Raw genomic sequence first — 17920 nt, 5'->3', positions numbered from 1 at the left:
ATGAAGCTGTACCTGTGTACTGGTTTGTACACATGATTTTGTAAGTAAACTTATTTTCTTTTTCACTTTTAACCAAGTGAGTGTGTTTTCTTTTATTGGGAATTGGGCGGGGCTGGAGAAAGGTGTGGAGCTAGTTAAACTATTTTTTCCTGCTTGCTCACTCTTTTGTTGTGGGGGGATCTCTGCTAGCAAGACTAAACTAATCTTGCTTCTCCTTCCTGAGTTTCTGACAATTCTCAAGGAAGAACCAATTTCCCAACAGACACCCCTTCAAATATTTAAACGGACTATCATAGAGGACAAGGGGGCCTTGGAATGTCCCATCCATGGGCTTTCCTGTGAGTCTAGGGCAGTTAACTAGAGTTTAATCTCATGTACTTAGCTGTGTGGATTCCGCAATTGATTCCGTGGATTTGCTCCCGTTGGAACTAAAGATTCCGGCAAGCAAGAGCTGAGCCCTGACTCGTCTTTGGAGATTTCGGTTTGAGACAATAGTGTTTTGCATGAGCAGAATTCTATTCCGGGGGGGGGGGAGGGGATAAAAATCATTCAATCAATCCTTTCAAGAGTTTCTACCTCCTCCTGTATTCCATCCAATATCTCCTCCTGCTCTTCCCACTTCCCAGGAATGGCTTTTCAAAGTCCTGGGATTTGGTGGGGAGGAAGGCACCATCAAAGCCCTGCTTCTTGAGGAAAATTCGCTTGCTTTCCCTTCGGCTGTAAGCATATTTAACCTACCTATTAATAATCCAGGTTTTGGTAGTAATTACTGACCTGTGCAAGAAGATCGCTGAGTTTAAAAAAATAGTGCATTGCCATTTTAGCAGCATGTGCACCCATGGCTCCCTCCCTCAGCCCAGGAAAGAGAGTACTACACTGGGACCGCCTTTAAAACCATCTCAGTTTGTAACTGCATGCTAACCCTGCACTCCTGTCCTCTGCCCAGTGATGCCAAGAACAATAGAGAGAGAAAATGATGAGAATTAAGGAGAGGAAATATAAGGATATTAGTAGAACAAGCCACAACCGAAGTTTGGGGAAACCAAGCCAGGAGTTAAGGGAAGCAGCTTTGCAGGTACTGTACTCAAGAATTGGCTGCTGGTGGTTTCCTCTGGGACCAGGTGTTTTGTCTAGGGGGAAGAGCAGGCAGTTGGTCATATGTAATAATAATAATAAATAATAATAATAATATAAAATAATAATAATAATAATAATAAAAAATATTATTAATAAATGTATTTATATCCCACTCCATCTGCACTCAGGCCATGGGGGGTATGCTTACAGCATTTACAATTATACAAATCATATCCCCCAAAACTCTCCCCCCCCCCCCCCCCCCCCCCCCCCCCCTCCCTTAAAATAGAATTAAACACTTTACAGTTAAAACATGTTTAAAAAGATCAATAACAATTTAAACAATAAATAAAAACAAACAAACAGCATGGCATTTCCAGAGAAGGCTGACTGGCACCCAACTCTCTATAATCAGAAAACAAAAGTATTGACCACTGATGAAATGTGTTAAGTCAAACTAGAGAATGAAGGAACTGAAATAACTAAAGAGTTCCCATGCCTAGGATCAAACATTGGTCAAAGTGGCCACTGCAGCCAAGAAATAGTAAGACTAGAAATGGGAAGGGCACCTACTGAAGAACTAAAGAGATCTCCTAAAGTCTAAGCACTAAAGTCAGACTCGTCCAAGCCATATATTCCACATCACCATGTATGGATGTGAGAAATGGACAGTGAAGGAAAGGGGAAATCAATTCTTTTGAGATGTGGTGCTGAGGACAGACAGGCACATGGGCCCTTGAAGAGATCAAAGCAAGAATCCCCCTGGAGGCCAAAATGAGGAAACTTAGGCTGTCCTACTTTGGCTAAATCATGAGAAGGCAAGAATCACTCAAAAATACATTAATGTTTCGAGGGCAGCACTAAGAGAGGTAGACCACACACTAGATGGATAGACTCAATCAGGGAGGTCATGAGCATGAACAGGGCCTGAGCAGAGGAGTGAAGGATAGGGGATCTTGGAGATGTCTCATCCACAGGGTCGCCATGAGTGTGGTCGTCTTGAGAGTAGTTAACAACAACAACAGCAACAACAACAACAACAACAACAAACTCACTTTATTTATGATCACAGCCTTATGGCAGTGCATAAGTAAAATACTTTACTGGGGAACTGCATGTGCCCAGTCCTTTATTCCCCCTTCTTCCCACGGGTGACTTCTCCTTGGCTGAGATCCAAGCAAACATACAGCTGTGTTCTGCATGCCACAGGCAGATTTGGGCTTGCACTTGTCAAATAGCAGCTGCCAAACCACATGGAGAGCCAATCTGGGAAGTGAGAGAGAGTGCTTTCAAAAAATAGTCTCCATCATCTGGCCTGGGCATAGCCCTCTCAGAGAGAAATAGCCCACAAAGCTATAAGGTCCTCTCTGCCTGGAGGAACCTGGAGGAATCCTATGGTCTCTGGCCAGTATTTGCAATCTTCTCTTCCTTTGTTTTCAGCATGGTTTTAAATAGTCTCACTTCATCAGGTGGTTTTGTTTTAAAGCCTTTCTATGACTTTGAGGAAACATATGCTTTTTGTTCAGTTATAAACCCTGCATTGAAAAAGCTAAAGCAGGTGGGAACAAAATGCTTTCCTATTAAAGGAGCAATTGTTTATTCAGCACAAATGGTTTATGCACACACACGGGTTGGTTTGTAGAAGAGAAATATTAATATTTCATTGCTGCACTTCCTCATTGTTTGCAAAATCTAGACCTGATTTGTTTCCTACACTGCAATATAAAGATCTATGACTGCAAATAATTCTTTGTTTGCCTTTAAGCAAACCTTTCAAGGGCTAAAATGAACAATGCCTTCCAACATAATTAACCTCATTTACTCATTACCTGGCTGAATTGAAAATCTGGATGAGCAGAAAAGTATTTCCTTAGAATTATAAGTGTATAGAAATACAAACAAGGCAAACATTTGCACTGAGGGGTGTACCAAATAACTACGCTTTCCACTTTGAACATTGGGCTACATTGTATGTTAAGCAAATTGACACTGAGGTGGATCTAGACCAAGCTCCTTGACCTCAATTTAGATTTTGACTCACTACTGATTTGCATCTCAATTACTGTGGAAGTACAGTCAACTAACCAGATTCAACCTGATACATGTCTCAGTAGTTTCAATGCACTGCAGACATAATGCAGTTTGATATTGTTTTAACTGTGATGGCTCAGTGCTATAAATGAATTTGTAGTTTGTTGTGGCTCCAGAACTCTCTGACAGAGAAGGATCACAACCTACAAATCCTCGAATCCCATGGCATAGAGCCATGGCAGTTAAAGCAATGTCAAACTGCATTCATTCTGAGGTGTAGATTAAACCTTTGTAAATTAAGAGAATTGAGATTCAGAAATTTTGTTGATATTTCAGTATTGGCAAAACCCATTAAATTCACCATATACAGAGGCCTTACATTTCATTAATGAGAGTTTAGACTGTTATTATATTTTATTTCAGTAAATATAGACTATGATACGGACTTGCATGGGCAAGTCACATGCTCTCAGCCTCAAGAAGGCAATGGCAAACCTCTTCTGAACAAACATTGCCAAGGAAACCCCATGATAGGGTCACCTTAGGATCACCATAAGTCGGAACCAACTTGAAGGCACACAACAACCACAACCACATGTATAGTGAAACACCCACCAGTGCTTTGGTGGTGTAGGTGTGCTGCAGATAAGGGAGAATTTTGTTTCAATTCCTTCTTAATCCAAACTGTTTAGACCTCCAAAGAAAAAGACCAGGCAAAGGTAGCAAATAAATGTGAACACGGCGCATATAAAAATTCTAGGTGTGAATTATTTTGAATGTCTCACTGATCTGCAGACTGAAGAAAAAATTTATGGGGAGGGAGAATGCTTATTTGGAGACAATATTCTAATTTTGTGATGGAGGTTCAAAAAGATGTACCTCCATGTGACAGGACATTTAGTGTCCCTCACCTGTCAGCCATTGTATGCATGGTAATATAGGACTATAAATGAAATGATACATTTGTTTTTCCTGTGTCTGTACCAAAGCTGGCTGCACATCTCCCTTTCAGGATGTGTTTGTTCGTTTTCTTCTTCTTTCTTGGACTCCAGAATTTAAGAACTAAAATCAGGTGAAAAATAGGGAGGTATGTGTGTGAAGGTTCAGTCCAACAGTGTTTTGGGAATAGTAGTGTTAAGCATAGCATATACTTTGTTCTTGTGTGCCTTCAAGTTGTTTCCAACTTATTATGGTGACCTTAAGGCAAAGGTAACACAGGATTTTCTTTGCAAGATTTGGTCAGAGGTCTTAGCCTCCCTCTGAGGTTGAAAGAGTGTGACTTGTCTAAGATCAGCCAGTGGGTTGAACCCTGATCTCCAGAGCCCCAGTCCAATGCTCAAGCCAGTACATAAATTCAAAAAGTAGTTTGTTGTCATCAATAGTTTTAATTAAAAATATATTATTTGAGGCATTAATTGTTAAAAAACAATACTTTTTAAAACACCCTAAGATTACTGAAAGTGTCCACAAATGGCCAACTCCCACAAAAAGATTCCAAAAACCAACAAATTAATTAAAATGAAACGTCCATTGTTACCCCAAAATATATTTGCTTGATGATTTTTTAAAAAATGAAAGACATTAAAATTGATTTAAAATTAACATTTAAACTAACAAATCAATGTTTTAAGAATTATTTCAGCACTCTAGAGATATCATACATTTAAAGTTAAGGAAGAGTGTCCCGTTATGTTTTTAATACCAGATATTAGTTCCTGCTTCTCTCACCTGAAAACTGGTTTTCTGCATTTTAGCAGCCTAATTTAAGGTGGAGGGAATAAGAGATTTGTGGTTATTAAACAGATGACAGTCAAAGTCCCTTGCTGAACTATCACATATCCCCAGAGATCTGCAATAGATTCTCATCTGCTGTCTTGGGTCCCCATCCCAGGAGAAAGTTGGGTTATTAAGCAAACAAGCAAACCTGCTTCAGAGTGTAGTGGAGTCTCCTTCCTTAGAGGTCTTCAAACAGAGGCTGGATGGCCATCTGTCGGGGATGCTTTGATTGTGATTTCCTGCATGGCAGGGGATTGGACTGGATGGCCCTTGTGGTCTCTTCCAACTCTATGAGTCTATGATTCTATGACTGCCATTTCCTGGTTTACACCAACAGCAGATCAGGTGGCAAGGTCATTTTATCTGAAGGACTACATGCTTGAGTGCTCCTCATAATGGGATCTGGGCTGGGAGCAGAGATGGACACAAGACAGACACACAACACTAGTCTTCTACTTTCCACAGACATCTAGTTCTTTTTTAAAATTAATGTTGAATGAATAGTATTTTATATAAGTAAGGATTCAGTTATTGTTCCATCTCCTTGTCTTCTCTGAATGGTACAGTTCAGGAGTAGTTTTGTCCTGAGATTGGCTGTTGTACTGATGATACTTAAATGCCATTATCATGTTTATGTTCATACTTGGGCAATGGGAAACTCTAGAGTGGAAATGCAAGAATACCACCACCACTATGACCATCACCACCAGATATAAATGGGCAAAAACTAGCCACCTCTATAGATGTGCTTTGGTAATTGTGGCACAAGAAGCCACAAACCTTTCCCACAAGACCCCTTTGGGCCTGGCAGGCCTGGCCTCAATTAAGAAGCAGAACCCTCCCTCCAGTCCATCTGCCTTGGTCCAGGCCTCGGAGATAGAGAAGAACTGCTGGACCCGATCCCTTCCCCACCACCACTCCCTTCTCCTTTCGTGTCCTGTCTTTTTAAGCCTGAGGGCAGGGAACCATCTAATTAAAAAGATTGTATGTACAGCACTGTGTAAATTTACAGCGCTATATAAATAAAGCCATAATAATAATAATTATTATTATTATTATTATTATTATTATTATTATTATTATTATTATTATTATTCCTAATTACCCATAATTACAGAAACGTTGGTGTGTTGAGATCTACAGTTTCACAGCCTGTAAAACTCATCCTATTCTGTGTTTGTCATTTTTCAGCGGGATAGTCCCCAGATCAAAATAGTTCAGGCAGTGGTCATGGACAGGCCAAAAGCAAGTGGAGAGAGTTTTATTCCCTTTCTTGCCTTCAGGATAAGCAAAACAGACCAAGAAAATTGTCAGGAATTGAGGCTTGATGTTGCCTATGGCTAGAAGCTGGCTATGTTTCAATAATGAATATGTTCATTATATTTGTTATCAAGCTGGGTACTCAGAAATCTGTTAACAAAGCTGGAAGCAATGCTGGAGACTAAGTTAGAGGTAGGAATCATGTGTCAAACTACAGTTCCCAGAATTTCCCACCATTGGCCATTGGTGGAAGTTGTAGCCCAACAATATATGGAGGGACACATGATTCCCACTGCTGTCAACCACATTTCTTTTTCAGTAGGGAAACTACATCCCAGGACACTTAGCTGATGTGTCTCCATGGGAGATAATTATTCAATAAAGGATGGACAGGACTTTTGATTGATGTAAAAGCTGTTCTTCCCTGTGCTGCCAGCATGCAAGCTACAAATTTTACTACCAGTTTTACATATTGTTGTTGTTATTATTTGGAAACAGTCTATTATAATTTTTTGTGGGTTTTTCGGACTATGTGGCCATGTTCTAAAATAATTTATTCCTGACGTTTCGCCAGCATCTATGGCTGGCATCAGAGAATACAAAAATTATGGAAGCCGGCCATGAAAGCCTTCGAGTCCATTATAAATGCCTATTGCTAACACAGCCAATGCTTATATGTCCTGTAACTCCCCTTTTAGATATTAAATTGCATTTTAGAACTCATGCACAGTTCTGCTATCAAATTTTATTTTTCAGAAAAACTGTAATATATATTCCCTGACCTATCTTCATTTCAGCCCCAGTCCCATCCCCTCATATGCCAAATCTTCTAATGCATGTCATGTATACCTTTTCAGGTGGCACATGTGTAGTTAACCCTACGGATCTCTTTTGCTCGGTTCCTGGGCGCTTATCTTTACTCAGCTCCACTTCCAAATACAAAGTGACCATCGCAGAGGTGAAGAGACGTTTGTCACCACCAGAATGCCTCAACGCCTCTCTTCTGGGAGGCATTTTGAGAAGGTAAGAAAAAGCTTAGTGCAGCTGTAGCAGAGAAAGTATCAGTACATAGACATAATGTTGACATTCCAGCTCAACATTAGGAGGAACTTCCTGACAGTAAGGGCTGTTCAACAGTGGAACAAACTCCCTTGGAGTGTAGTGGAGTCTCCTTCTTTGGAGGTCTTTAAGCAGAGGCTGGATGGCCATCTGTCAGGGATGCTTTGATTTGGATTTCCTGCATGGCAGGGGGTTGGACTGGATGGCCCTTGTGGTCTCTTTCAACTCTACAATTCTATGATTCTACGATTTGAGTTGGTCTTAGTAAGCCTTTTAATCAAACGCCATTGCACTTGGTTAACCACACACCATCACAATACTAAACACATCTATTCAGAAATAAATCCCATCACTTTTAGTGGAGACTTACAGCTCTTCCATGCTGCGGGAAGAAAGCAGTTTGATAATACTTTAATTGTCATGGCTTCATCCTGTGAAATCTTGGGTTATGTAGTTTGGTAAGGTATTCAGAGAACTCTGGTGCCTCACCAAACTACAAATTACAGGATTCTGTCAGACAGAGTCATGGCAGCTAAAGTGGTGTTAAACTGCTTTATTTCTGCAATGTGGATACAACCTTAATTTCAGGTGAATAGCTGCAGAATAATATAAAAATCACATTAATTAGGTACTTTTTAAAAAAACAAAACAAAAAAGGAAAATTTATTTATTTAATAATTTTAGGTTACCTATTTAACAAGTCTCCATACATCCATCTCAGGTTCTTCTTTGGAAGATGACAAACTGAGAGAGCGATCACAAAATGGTGCCCCCTTTGTAATTTACCTCCTGAAGGGATTACTTCATGTAATGTTATGCCAGGGCTGGATCATGGAAGGAATGGATAAATATGTCTATCTAAAATCCATGTCAGTTTCCTAGTAATTCAGTCATAAGCCCGTTTCCACATAATTCTCTGGTGTTGAAAGCATTTAAAAGTAATAAATGAAAAATAAACAAGTTTGCTAACCTAGGAGCTGTATAGACCGGCAGGAAACATCAGCCTGGGGTCAGAGTCAGGACACGACGTCCACGTGACGCACACCCCGACTCTGCCCCCAGGCCTGCATGAGGCTGCATGCTGCACCACATGGTGCATTGTGTCACAGCGCTCCTCTGGCGCTGCATCTACATGATGCAGCACCAAAGGACTGCCGAAAAGCCATGCATGGGCAGCTATGACACCCTTTCCAGGGCACAAAAAGGAGACTCTTTTTGCAGCTCCTTTTTGCACTGCGGAAAGCAAAGATAAGGGCCATAGCATGTAGTTGCTGTGGCCCTGATCCAGTGCTAAAACGGGTGGTCTGTTGAGCCCCTTAGACATTTTGACATATTCTTCCAGCTTTGGCATTTTTGCCTGCAAAATTATTAAAAACAAATATATTTTTATATAATTTTCTATATGCTTTCTTTTTTGCATCACATTTTTGCCTCACAAAATTTGATCTTAACTTCAGTCCTGGAAGTAGAAATCTGTTTAGTTTGCTTCAAAAACCACAGACAAAAATATCAGTTATCCTGATCAGCTCCTCTGAAAAGGGGTAGGGAATACAAAGGGCAGCAGCAGCATAATGTTTAATGTTGCATTTTGTTGATTGCTTAGATGCACTAGGAGCTTTCTGGTATGAAGTTAGCCTACAAAAAAAAATCAATTAAAGTAATGTAAAGTATAATAAAATTAAAGATATAGCTACATTAGTCTGTGGAATCAGTATGTAGCGAGATCTTGTAGCATCTGTAGTAATGCATCTGAAAAAGTAGACTTAATGCCGTGTGCAGGCTGGCACTTTGGGCCAGCCTGGGAACAGAGTCAAGGTGTAGTGTCTACATGATGCATGTCCTGGCTCTGCCCCCAGAGCACTGTGACACCGCACATTGCACCACATGGCGTGCGGCATCTGCATGAAGGAGCACTGGATAGCCACAGTGCTGCAGCTATTGTGCCCTTTCCAGGGTGCAAAAAGGACCCACTTTTTGCAACTCCTTTTTGCACCCTGGAAAGGCCAGATCGGGCCTGAGGTGTTCGTTTGCCATGGCACCGATCTGGCTGAAAAAAGGGAGAACTAGAGGCCATCCCTTAAGGGGTATTTGCACAGCCCCTTAAGTCTATGAAAGCTCATGCTGCCAACTTTTTTTTTAGTCAGCCTCAAAGGTGCTACAAGATCTGTATGCATATAATAAAATCAATTTAAGTAATGTAAAATAAAATAATCACCCTTCCTGTCTGAATTACCAGCTTGGCATAGTAAAACTTCTGAGCAGGAAGGGCACACACACCACAGTGTTGATTGGGAGCATAATTATCAAATTTGCAGATGACACCAAATTAGAAGGAGTAGCTAATACCCCAGAGGACAGGATCAAGATTCAAAGCGACCTGAATGGACTGGAAAGCTGGGCCAAGGCTAACAAAATGAAATTCAACACGGAGAAATGTAAGGTACTGCACTTAGGGCAGAAAAATGAAACGCACAGATATAGGATGGGGGACACCTGGCTGAATGAAACTACATGTGAAAAGGATCTAGGAGTCCAACAGACCACAACTTGAATATGAGTCAACAGTGTGATGCGGCAGCTAACAAGGTCAATGCAATTTTAGGCATCAGTAGAAGTATAGTGTCTAGATAAAGGGAAGTAATAGTGCCACTCTATTCTGCTCTGGTCAGGCCCCACCTGGAATATTGTGTCCAGTTCTGGGCACCACAATTTTAAAGGATGTTGAGAAACTGGAGCCATGTGTCCAAAGGAGGGCGACTAAAATGGTGAAGGGTCTGGAAACCATGACCTATGAGGAATTAGTTAGGGAGCTGGGTATGTTTAGCCTAGAGAAAAGAAGGTTAAGAGGTGATATGATAGCCCTGTTTAAATATTTGGGGGGATGTCATATTGAGGAGGGAGCAAGCTTGTTTTCTGCTACTCCAGAGACGAGAACACGGGACAATGTTATAAACTGCAGGAAAAGAGATTCCACTTAAACATTAGGAGGAACTTCCTGACAGTAAGGGCTGTTCGACAGTGGAACAAACTCCCTCGGAGTGTGGTAGAGTCTCGTTCCTTAGAGGTCTTCAAACAAAGGCTGGATGGCCATCTGTCGGGGATGCTTTGATTTAGATTTCCTGTATGGCAGGAGGTTTGACTGGATGGTTCTTGTGGTCTCTTCCAACTCTATGATTTTATAATTCTATGATTCTATGAGTTGTACCCCCTTCTTTAGCATAAAAACCAACTGGGTGACCCTCGGCAAGTCACACTCTCTCAGCTTCAGAGGATGGCAATGAAGAAACTTGCCAAGAAAATCCTATAGTAGGTTTACCGTAGGGTCACTATAAGTTTAAAAAACTTGGAGGCACACCATAACAACATGTAAAGCAAGGGCTATAGTCTCTCCCAGAGTAATAAAAGGACACAAATTAGTTCAGTTTTTATTATTCTATTACATGTCCCTTCATTTATTCATGTCTATTTATCAGTTGCATTCTCCTGATGGCTAATTTAGCAAAGTTGATCTCCACAGCTGCTCCTGGTGGTCTCCATTTTATTTTTTCTAATTAAGCTAGATGGACACTATATTCTTCCAAGACATGCAGGGTACATCAAAAATATTCTATTCAGCCGCCTCTAGGCAATTGCTAGGTTCATGCTATTGCACAGGATGTGTAAGCACATGGCTGCACAAAGTGAAAAGTGGTTGGGAGGGAAAGGCAGGAAGTGGACATTCTAGACCCTGCTACCACACAGAGGTATACTAATCTTGATATGTCCCCATTCCAGCCCAAAGTGACCCCATGGTATCACCACCATCTGGTTGCAGTCAGAGAAGTAGCATTTTGCTCATTGCCATGTGTGCATTAATAGCACCAGTACTTGCAAATTATGGCATGTTTACTTAATGTTTCTTTCAGAATGGTAAAATACCAATATGCCCAGGTGCTCTCACAAATAAATAAAAACAAATCACCATCATCGTCATCCATGTCACCACTATTACATCTATTTATGACAAGGCTTATTAAACTTAAGACAAAAAGTATTTTACAATATTAAAATAGGTTAAAAACATGAATAAAAATAATGTCTGAAACATAAAATTATCCCTCTTCCCTCATGAATAACAAATTATAAGTATAATTAATAGGCATAGTGCCTATATTTTAAATATAAGCCACTCATAGAATGATAGAATCATAGAGTTGGAAGAGAACCCAAGAGCCATACAGTTCAACCTCATGTCATGCAGGAACTCACAACTAAAGCACCCCCGACAGATGGCCATCCAGCCTCTGTTTAAAGACCTATTTAAAAATATGCGCTATTGCATCAGATGTCTAGAAGGACAGGAAAGAACCTGATGTAAGAGATGAAAATGTTGGGGCCAAGTGGGCCACACTGAAGAGAGTGATCAATAGACAGGGGCTGCAAGTGATATGTTCCTATCCTGTATCATCACTCTCTGATCATGAAGGAAGGGCTCAAAGGGAGGTCTCAAATGCTGATCCCAGGATACAGACAGGTTAATGTCAAGAAAGGTGGTCCAACAAATATTTGAAGTCCAGCACTTTATATTCATCCTGGAAACATATTGGGAACCTGCAGAGCTTGGCCAGAACAGAATGAATGGTATTTTTTCAAAATCTTCAAATGCCCCCTTGAATATAGCAAAGGGAATTTGGATACAATTGTAGGTACAATAAGGCCACAATATCAGGCACAGAAATCCCTCTGTAATCTGGAGAAGGTGGGGAAAGGTCTGAAGGACTGGAGAACTGGCACATGGAACATTACCAAAATGGAAATCTGTAAAACAAATGGAAATCTAGAAATAAAAGGAGGGAAATCAAAATGCTTCCATTTCATTCTAGTAACAAGAACAGATCTTACAAAACTCCAGGAGGCAGGAATTTCAGAACCCACCACCACTACATGTGATTTGCACCATGAAATTACTGTATGGAAGGTACAGCCAACATTGCTTCCCCCGGGGCATTCCCTGGCCTGGATCCAACTGCTTTTCCCATGGGGCTTTGGAGGGAAAGGACAAAAATATCAGGAGATCTGGCCACGAATGTCTTGCAGTTTAATGTAGTCCTCTGGCCCTTGGCAACTACACAGGTACTATTTTTCAGCTCTAGTCACAGAGATTTTCTGTCAGTGCCTGCCGACAAGGCCCATTAGCTGCATACTGATAATAGGCCACTATTATATAGACATTTGGTGGTGTGTTTGGTTTTTTAAAAAGAATTTTAAAAAATGGTAAATGGCAAAATAATAAAAATGAGGTTTTCTTCACACACCCCCACACTTTTCCCCCTCACAGAGCAAAATCCAAGAATGGAGGACGTTGCTTGAGAGAAAAACTGGACAGACTGGGCCTCAATTTGCCTGCTGGGAGGAGGAAAGCAGCAAACGTCACCCTCCTAACATCCTTGGTAGAAGGTAGGATCTATGATACAGGTGTGCTTGCTGCCCTCTTGGTTTTTGATTCAGGACTTTAGCTACCTTTTATGTACTTTGAGACAAAAACAAATTCTTCTTAAAATACTTTAGAAAATCACACACACACATAAAGAAGAGAATGCTACAAGTGATCTATTTGCTGCATGTTTATATCATTCAGGGACCACACTTTCTCTCTGCTCACTCCACATTCAGGTCATAGAAAGGAATTTTTAGAAGAGAGGGAAGGGAAAAGTGATGTTGCTCTAGGTTAAATGTATAGAATTGTAGCCTCGGTGACTTACAAAAAACAGATATCAGCTTAAAATTCCTTCCTTAAATGTTTTGCCTCTTGTTTCCACTTCTAAACATTGTGTGTGTTTATGGAAAGAAAGCAGGAGGGTCCATATACTATGTAGAAATACAGTGGGCTCTGGGTATCTTCTGGGATTTGATTCCAAGACCACGCATTGATAGCAAAATCCATGGATGCTCAAATAATAATAATAATAATAATAATAATAATAATAATAATTTGTTTTATTTATATACCGCTATTCCAAAGATCATAGCGGTGAACAGCAAGTAAGCTAATTAGCAAGTAAGCTAATCACATTACATACAATGGCGTAGTAAAATGGTATCCCTTATATTAAAATGCCAATTGCTTTTTGGAATTTATATTTTAAAAAATATTTTCAAGCCATGGATAAAAATTCGTGGATATGGAGGGCTGACTGTATATATTAATTTATGCTATTTCTTTATTAAAATAATTAGGATTCTTTCAGAGACTCTCCCTTGCATCTTAAGCATTTTAAAACATGTGGAATATTTCTTTTTTTTAAAAAAATAGTAACAAACCCCTCAATTGGTTCTGCTGCTTCCCAAGGTGGAACTATCTTTCCCTTCCATGACCTACCAGGAATGAAGTTGAATCTCAGATGAGCTTCATGTGAGGTTCGCACCCTGAAAAAAACAGTAGATAACCTCCTCCTCTACCACCACTCAAAGGCAAATGTTAGGCTTCATTTCTGTAAAAAAAAAATCCTAGGAGAGAGGAGAATAAGGGAGAGCACTGGCAAAGGACAAGTCCAGCTTCTAATCCTAGAAAACATTTAATCACATGGTCTTTCAGAGCTGCATTGTGTTTTAAAACATGAAGTGTCTTCCTCCTTCTGTTCAGTTTCTTTGACTGGAAGTGTTTCAGATTTTCCAGGTTGTGGAATGGGATGCAGATGGTTTCACATTCTGGGTCTCTCCGCACCAGCCTTTTTCTTTCCCCCTTCATCCTTTGCAAATGTTTTGACTCATTTTCAGACTTCTCTCTGCAGTGTAAAATATTTCTTCATGATATGCCCCAATAATAATAATAATAATAATAATAATAAATTTTATTTTTACCCCACCTTTCCAAAATATGATCAAGGCGGCTTGCTTTTGCCTTGCTTTTAGACTTTTGCCTCTCTTCTTGATGTTTTGAATATGTTCGCTGCTTACTGTACAATTGAGAAAGTGAACCCATCATTCTTTAGTTGGAAAAAGGATACTATTTATTTGAATTCAGTGTTGATGTGTGTGTCTCTGGGTGTGTAGAATTTAGGTAATTAATCGATCTCAGGAAAAAGTAGTTACTTATTTGAATGAAAGTTTCCAAAGGTCTGCATGATGTGTGTTTCATTCAGTATCATCATTATACTTTGTTGTGGTGCCTTTAAGTCATTTCTGACTTATGAAAACCCTAATGGAATCCCTAAGGAGAACCTATCACGGGGTTTTCTTGGCATGATTTGTTCGGAGATTGTTTGCCTCTGAGGCTGAGAGAGTGTGATTTGCCATTGGAACCCATTGGGTTCTGGTGGCTGAGTGAAGAAGTGAACGCTGGTCTTCAGAGTTGTAGTCCAATGCTCCAACTACTACATCACACTGACTATTATTACTGTATCACAGTGTGCATCTTGCCTTTCTCTTTCTTGTGTAGAACATTAAATGTGAGAAACATTTAATGTTGGATTCAGCATTAAATGTTGAATCCAACAGCATTATTTTATTCCCAGCCCATTTTGATTCAGTTCTGAGCCTTCTTTTGTAGCTTCCTTTATTCAATGGTTTTTTTTCACCAATTTCTTTACTTCTCCTATTCTTGTTGCTGCTGCTACCATTGTTTTCTAGCTTTCCTCCTATTAGTTTCTTGACCATTCTTCTCTAATAATCCCAATATGTTATTTCCACTACTGTATATCTTATATTTGTCTTGTGTTATTGCACACCTTTTTCAGTCTGTCTTGCTTTTCTGCACATCTCGCCTCCTCTGAGACAAGCACCTTAATCCAATATGGATATTTTTCCTTTATAAGTGGGGAGGAGCAAGGGAAGAAGGTGTTGTGAATTCCAGACAATATTTGTCCTAGTCGTCTTCTTTTCTTTGTTTCAGTCATTAATTTATTATTAATATTTTAAAAGAAATTATTAGATGTGATCTGTAGAGAAGGTTAAAGTATGTTCTAATTAATACTACTGCAACAACTAGCATTAGTACCTAGGATATTATGACTGTGAAACTGTTCTGTGAAAATTCCTTTTAAACTGTTTTTAGACTGTAAGGCGTGTTGAATCCCAACTTTGGAGAAAAAGTAGGGTAATAATAATAATAATAATAATAATAATAATAATAATAATAATAGCATCTGCTGTTAGTGTAGATGCCCATTTAGGGTATAATCATGCCATACCCAATGCCTCAAAAAGGTTCCTCCCTACAAACAAGTAACTAGTATCCTCCTATCATGAATGGCCTTCAGGAGGTATTCTGGTGGGTTTTTTTCTTATTTCAGTAAACAGAAAAGCTACAGGAAACATTTCATTAAAATGGCGCAAATGCCACCAAGAATTCTGCAACAACTCTGAAGTAGCCACAATCTTCTGCACAGGCCTGGGCTAAGGTATGCTTTAATCCATCAAAGGCAAAGTCTAAGCTTGTCTTTGTGAACTTAGGGTGCACTGCTCATTTACACTGCAAAGAATGCTCTCTTTTTTATAGAGGACAAAGAAAGTAGCATTTCTTTCTGTAGCTTCAGGCTAAAGTAGTCAAACCATCACAAACTGTTGCCCTTGCAGGGTTCATGTCTAGTAAAAACTTCAAGGAAAAGTACATTGCCTTGGCATGGCTCCAGGCTAGTAGTCAAACCTTCATGGTATGATGCCCTTGCATGGCTCATGTCTAGTAAAACTTTCAGTGAAAAATACATGGCCTTGGCATGTCTCCAGGCTAGTAGTCAAAGCATCATAGTATGTCACCCTTGCATGGCTCCTTGTGGCCTAAAGTATACCTGGGGGATTCATCAAACCTAGCTAGGAAACCTAGTTAGATTTCTGAAAGTACGCTGCTCTGCTCAACCTCCCTGTAAATAGGGCTTTGTTTGTAAAAGTGATACCAAAAAAGGTTTATTCTTCAGGTTGTCCTACCCTTTGATCTTGTCACAGGAATATTGCACACCACCTTACCATCTTGCTGATGCATTCAACTGTCTTATTGGCTTGCATTGATAGGGTTCTCCTTCAAATAAATACAACTTAAATAAAAAAGTAGCAAACTTTGTCTTAGCCTCACACTTGAATTCATCAGCTGACCCTGAAAAGATCTGTTGAGAAACTCTGTGGGCATTTTTCCATCACTGCTGCTTTAGCCCCTTTTGGATATCAATAGCATCCACTCATATCTAGTAACTTCATGAGATGGCTATCTCTAGTGCCATTATGGCCTGTTACAGACCGCCCAAAATAAAGCTGCTTCAAGTCACAGTGGAGGTATGTTGTTTCAATGATGTATGCATCCTAGAGTCCAGAAGTCGCACCAAAGCCACGCTCGAGTCCTTAGGGCTGGAGCGTGGCTTTGGTGCGACTTCTGACTCTTAGGATGCATACATCATTGAAACACCATATCTCCACTGTGACTCGAAGCAGCTTTATTTTGGCTGTCTGTAACAGGCCTATGTGTCATTATTCATTCAAGTACTTTCACCCCAGATTTGTTGCTTGTTATTAAATTGAGTCGACCTGACTCATGGCAACCCTGTATAATTTATTAACACAATGTCCTAGTGAAGCTATACGTTAGGTGGAAATGCTGGTACGAAAAGATGAGGTGGGCCTAGTTGAAGGTGAGAAAACTTTCCCACTCTGGAAATGGATAGTTTAAATAAATGGACTTGTAAGAAAAATAATACAACATTTTCTTCCATCTCTGCTCTCTTTTCCGTATATTAAAACAAGAGAGGTGGTGGTGATTCATTAAATCTAAAACTTGTTATTCTCCCTTCACAACACTGACATTGTTGCATGGAGTACATAAAGCAAAATAATACAACACTTAGGCAAAATGGGGTCAAGATAAGATGGGGTTCTGAACTGTCCCTTCTTCTACCATCACCATATGTCAGTATTAAAAAGGACTTATCTGGTCTTCAACATTAGAGCATACAGCATTATGCCTAGCCGTCTCAAAATGTGCAGTTTCATATCTGGGAATACCTCTTTGACATGTGTTGTTCTATAAAATTGCTGCATCTCCACTAAAAGAAAAGGAAACACACAAAGAAGGAAAGCCAACCAGATCATCTCTCCTCAGGAAACCTTAGAAGGGCCACCTCCATCCTGTCTGTCATTTTTGAGAACAACAGCCTGCAAGGAACTAGGACAACAAACCTATATTTTCTTTTTCTTTTCTTCTTTTCTTTTTTGGATGGGTGTGTTGCATACAAAGACCCTACATTGTCCATATAAAACTCTTCAGCCTTGTTTCCTTCAAAAGGTGACTGCAAATTTTGTATGATTCTGCCAAAATGGGGGGGGGGGGGGTTAAGAGTATATTTGTTGTTTGTTTCCAAGTAATAACAAATAGGAATAATGTTGACTTCAATTCAGAATACGATCACTGCAGTCTGGTTCCAAAACATCCTAGCTAAAGAACATCTTTTTCGAAACACCGAATTGGGTTTTGAACCAATGTTTTGGTAGTCCTGAATTCTTGTCAAAATTCACAAATGAAACCAGGAATGAAAGTGAGCTAGCCTCAAATCCAGCCATCAAAAAACAAAACAACAGATGGGGAACAACATAATTGGAAACCCCCAAATGTTTTCAAAATAATTTGGCTGGGTCTGTAAAAAATCTCCAGGCAAGAGTGAGGAAAAATTCCCTTGAGACAGATTCTGCAAGTCTGACATCCTTAAGTTGTTGTTCCAACTAGCCTTCACTACAATACCAATGAAAGGAGGATGTG

At 39.9% G+C, this 17920-nt stretch overlaps 1 protein-coding gene across 1 annotated transcript in view; it reads left to right on the top strand.

Annotated features, from left to right (window-relative positions):
* TFAP2D (transcription factor AP-2 delta) overlaps positions 1-17920 on the top strand; it is a 69675-nt gene that overhangs the window by 22617 nt on the left and 29138 nt on the right. Inside the window, exons 5-6 of the mRNA XM_042445173.1 lie at positions 7002-7167; positions 12521-12639. Coding sequence (XP_042301107.1) covers positions 7002-7167; positions 12521-12639 — 285 coding nt within the window. The remainder of the gene's footprint in view (positions 1-7001; positions 7168-12520; positions 12640-17920) is intronic.

The sequence above is a fragment of the Sceloporus undulatus genome, chromosome 1, assembly GCF_019175285.1.
Source record: "Sceloporus undulatus isolate JIND9_A2432 ecotype Alabama chromosome 1, SceUnd_v1.1, whole genome shotgun sequence".
NCBI lineage: Eukaryota > Metazoa > Chordata > Lepidosauria > Squamata > Phrynosomatidae > Sceloporus > Sceloporus undulatus.
Note: the sequence above shows the minus strand (reverse complement) of the source record. Positions and strands in the feature narration are given on the sequence as shown.